The sequence below is a fragment of the Pteropus vampyrus genome, unplaced genomic scaffold, assembly GCF_000151845.1.
Source record: "Pteropus vampyrus isolate Shadow unplaced genomic scaffold, Pvam_2.0 Scaffold828, whole genome shotgun sequence".
Classification (NCBI taxonomy): domain Eukaryota; kingdom Metazoa; phylum Chordata; class Mammalia; order Chiroptera; family Pteropodidae; genus Pteropus; species Pteropus vampyrus.
In genome coordinates this window covers 10760-15624 of record NW_011889609.1, presented here as the reverse complement: position 1 = coordinate 15624, position 4865 = coordinate 10760, and the positions used below count along the sequence as shown (strand labels likewise).

At 49.0% G+C, this 4865-nt stretch overlaps 1 protein-coding gene across 1 annotated transcript in view; it reads right to left on the bottom strand.

Moving 5' to 3' along the window:
* The window catches only part of LOC105309748 (protein Shroom2), a gene marked incomplete at its 5' end in the record, with an annotated part of 54098 nt that extends 49459 nt beyond the window's left edge, over positions 1-4639 (bottom strand). The window contains one exon of the mRNA XM_023526369.1: positions 4482-4639. Coding sequence (XP_023382137.1) covers positions 4482-4639 — 158 coding nt within the window. The remainder of the gene's footprint in view (positions 1-4481) is intronic.
* Positions 4640-4865: the final 226 nt, after the last annotated feature.

The following is a 4865-nucleotide window of genomic DNA, read 5'->3' as shown; positions in this document are numbered from 1 at the left end:
CAGCCTCCTGCAGAGAACCGCCCCCCACCCCGGGGTGCTGATTTGCTCCCGAACGCCAGCTGAGTGGACATATTTAGAGTCACAGAAGGGTTTAAGACTGCCAGCAAAGGGGCAAGAAATAGCATCAATCAGCCCGATCGATCATTTGGCCCTGGCAAAACGAATTGCAACGCCGGCTAGTTCGAGAGTAATATTAACGATGAGGTGGGAGGCGTAGAAGCTTTCGAAAATAATCCAAGGCATAGTATTTAGAAGTAATTTTCCCTAAGGTGTTTGAAACTACGTGTACTTTTCAGGAGCTCAATTCAGCTTTGCGTAAAGCCGGCCCACTACGACCCTGTTCTGGTGGCTCGGTGCCCGGCTGCCCACACACACTGAAATCAGACCAGCCTGGGGGATGAAAGACACAACAGCTGTCACCAGTGGTAGGCAGCTGGTACGTGCACCCAGATCCCCATTTTGTTTACGAAGCCGTGGGTATCCGGTTAACGTGGAGGGGCCCACGCGAACCAGGACAATCTTACCATCAGGATCCTAATCTGATCTCTGTCTTGATCAGAAAAGCCACCCTTCCTCAGGGCGCTGGAGGGGGCCGGGTAGCTCGATCGGCTGAAACAGGCTTGAGCCTGCTCATGTGTCATTTGCCAAATTCCTCAAACAAGGCAACATGTGATATCTGGGTGTTTGGCTCAGCCCAGGAGTTACTTACGGAGAGCCTTTTTATAAACTAGCCACTTTCGGAAGAAAAGTACCCAATCCGTGTTGCAGCTCTCTGTAACGTCAGAAACCGCTCAGTAATTTAAGAGACGAGCCAGGTTAGTGGCTGCCTGGCGATGGAGGAAGAGAAGACAGCAAGGTTTAAGCAGAGACTTAAATCCAGACAGAGCAGGAGGCATGTTACTGCTTTAAGAGAAATCGTGTTCAAACCACCCGTTGGTGCCTTTGTAATAAGGAAAGTAATGCACTCGTTTGGAGTTTGAGTCGTTATCACATGCAGAATTTTCAGCAGCAATTCGCCACGTGTTGGAGGGCAGCGACAGGTCCTAATGTGAACTAATTAACCACTGTGGATAATTTTATCCCCATTTTTAAACAAAGCGCAATTTCAGATTTTCTAGTTTTTTAATACCTCCATCTATAATTAAAAATCGATGCAAATTTTTTTTTTTGACATTTTAAGCACCTAAGTGTGTTACTGAAAGTGTGTTTCAAAAAAGAGAAGTGTTTGAACAAACTACTGGGTTTGTTTCTGTATCCGGTTATACCTATCACTTAAAATATGAAATTCTGTGTAAGCCAGATCATCATCCTGCTCGGTCGTCATTGAGAAGAACCCGGGTCTGGAGCATGCAAGACAAAGGTTTCTACATAGTGGCTGCCGTCAATCCTTCTGGGCAATCGTCTGAGCCCTCACACCTGAGCTATGGGTCAGCCACTCAGCCGGCAAGCCCAGGACCCTCCCCCGTCCCCCCGCCGACCATTCTCGGGGTGCGGATGCTGTGCTGAGCGGGATTCAGACCGTCTATTTTATATCCCTAAGAATACTCCTCTGGTTCAAAAACAAGCTTCTAAACATATGGGACGATATCCAACTTCACATACAACGACAGAAAGGCCCGTTTAAACACGAAAACCATGGGGTCACCTGTGACATTCACGAAGAGAACCGAAACAAACTTCACAACGCCCGTACCTTCGGACTCAAAAACTCCCACGCTCGGAACTTATCGCCGTGATCCAGGAGCACACGCAGGCAGGCGTGGGGGCACAAAGACGTCACCCGGCGTGTGCGTGTGTGTGCGCGCGCGCATGTGTGTACGTGTGCGTGCGTGCGTGTGCAAAGGGGGGTGTGAGTTTCTGCATTCCACCAATTCCCTTTGGAACACGGATGTTTGACGATGGCCCCATGTATTACTCAAAAACTAAAAACAGAGTCAAAAGTTACCCTTGGGGTACATTGTAGCCAGCGTGCCAACATCCGCCCGCCAGGGGTCAAACTTTTCGTCTTGATCACGGTGCAAGAAACCGACTCCTTCTGGGGACTGTGCAAACAGAATGTGATGGCTTCCTGGTGACCGATCCTCCTGACTTCTGTAAACACGGGCGCAGACCCTAAAGGCATCTCCTCTTTACAAATGCAAGGAGCTCGGTCTTTTTATCGCTATAAAACGAATAAGCTATGGAACTGTATACTTGAAAATGGTTAAGATGGTAAAAAGTTTTTGTATCTATTTCACCACAATTAAAACTTAGGGAAAAAAAAAAAGGAACATCTATAAATGTTTTTTGTGTGTTCCACTCAACTTGACTTTGCTGGGCATCCATCCCCGTCTGTAAGTGCTGACGCCAGCTGCCTCAGTGAACAGTATGGATGTCTCTAACTGATTTCAGCAATTCCTCTTTGCTAAATGTCTAGGATCCCAGAAATGAAATTCTGTGTCCACGATACGCCATCGGAAACACGCTGCCCAACTGCTCACCAGGAAACTCGTCTCATTCGTAATTTAACCAGCATTCCGTCAAATAGGTCCCCACGGTCTCACCAACCGTGGGCATTGCTAGTCTGTTAGATCTGTGCCAACTTGAGAGTCAAAACCCAGTGTCTCGTTTTTAAATAACCTCACAGACTCCTAATTAAACTTCTCATATGCTGGTTTCCTACTTGTGCTTCTCATTTTAGAAACGGGCTACCTGTGTCTTCCATCCAACTTTCTACGGGGATGCCAATTCTGTTCTTCACGTATATCACTACTAAACCAACTTTATCATGTATCTGCTTTTTAGACTCTACAAGAAGGCCTGACACTGACCGACATGTCATTTTACCTTGTGAGATACAGCCAGTAAAAACATTCCTGCCTTCTGATTCCGTGCCGCCAACAGGTGTCAACATCTCCGTCCGTTTTACGTGCAGCTGCCTGCCCTGGGCTGGCCAGTGTCACACTGATCGGTTTGACTAAAGGGACCCCAGTGTCAGCTCCCCGCTCAAAGCCACTAGGGATGCTCATCCAGCTGCATTTCGAGCCAATCTGAATCAACGAACCCAAGCCCTTCGCTCGGCCCTGTGCGTCAGGCACCGCAGTAAGCAGCCCAGAGCTTGTCTACAGTGTCAGCTAAGCTGCTGCTTTCCTCAAAAAACAGACGAAACTGTCCCCACAGTAAGCCAGCGGGCCGGCTCGTGTTTGGGGGCACCGGCAGCCCCACTATGGAGACAATAGGGGAGGCAGAAGATGGAACCCCAATCCCACGGGGGTCTGGGTGATGACTCCCAGAGACGGTTTATAACTCCTGCCTGAGCTCTGCGGAGCAAGGTGCCCGGAGCATCCTTGCCAACGCTCCGGAATCTACCTGCGTCCTGTGTAAACACGTGTCCTGTCTCGCGGAAGGGTTCACGAGGTGACCACAAAAGAGTAATTGTACAATATGACGTGTGGCCTCTCATGTCCCTCTTCCCCAAAGAGCTTCCAAACTGCCACTCTGAGATTTTTATTTTTCGGATTTGAGATGAGCTTGCTAAACCAGTGTGGCAAAGGATGTCAGTCTGTCTTTCCTTGTTCCTGAACCTCCACCTTGGTTAAATTAAAAAAAAAGTCAAGGCCTTTGGGACTTTGACTTCAACTCCATACTAAAACTGGAAGCACGTGCTTGAGTCGATTTATTGTTTAAAATTTACAGCCAGTCTTGAAAAGAGTCCACAGATGCGGCTAAAAAGGACATGGAAACAGAAAACTATGAATTAGTCGACTACAAAATGTAAGGTGTGGCATTATTTTTATGTGAAAACTACAAATCTCAAACACCTTCGTGGTGTCTGGGGCACTGTTCTACTTCCTGTGTATACAACCATCATGTTCCTAATTTGCTTTCTAGTCTCTTCAAGTCATCCGAATGTCTATCAACAATCTACTTGCTGTGACTTGGCCGCTGGGTCCCCTCAGAGCTCAGTACAGCGCTAAGAACAGCTAGCTGGTGGCTGGCTTTCCCCTACAGTCACACTCCACTTCGGTGTAAAACCCCAAAACACAGTAGTCTGCCACCTTGTGTAAACAGCGGGCAACAACACATCAGTTCCTTTGGAAGAAACACAGTTTTCTCTCTGCCAAGCGCATGACCTACATTGCCAAATAATACTCTAAGTGCCAGAGAAAAGACATGATGAGTATTCAAATTCCCTTAATCAATCAAAATAAACAATCAGTCGTCATAAAAGCAGTCTTTTAAAAGTTTTGATGCTTGGTTCATCCTCGGCCAAGAGATATCATTTTACATGCTTGCCTTTCCATGCATACACACACATACGCACGCACGCACGCACGCACACACACGCACACACACACGCACACACGCACGCACATGCACATACACGCAATTTAAGTCCAAATCTGGACGGCCGAAATGATACAGACGAGCCACACAGATGTCACATGCCACCTTCTGCGTGTTGGTGGGGAACGTGACGTGACGTGAGGCCTGGGTCTCACCTTTTCACGACCAGCTTCAGGGACTTATGCGACCCCTTGACCAGGCAGATCGCTTCCTGCCTAAACCCCGAGAGGCCGACGTCGTTGATGCCGACGATCTCATCCCCGGCCAGGAGCTTGTCCACCGCCGCGGCTTTGCTTCCCTCTTCGATCTGAAACAAAGAAGGGGGTCACGTGAGCCTCTCGAACGGACAAAACGAGTCCCCGGAACCCACCCGGGAAGACGGGCTCTGGGACAGGCCTCCCAATTAACCACCCAGCCGTGAGAGGACCCACTCGGGCCACCGTTCGCCGAGGGGACCGGGACGGGCAGGCCACGCGCAGGCGCACACACAACCGAGAACAGTGGCTCTGAGGACACGGGGTCACTCCCTGGCCCTGCTC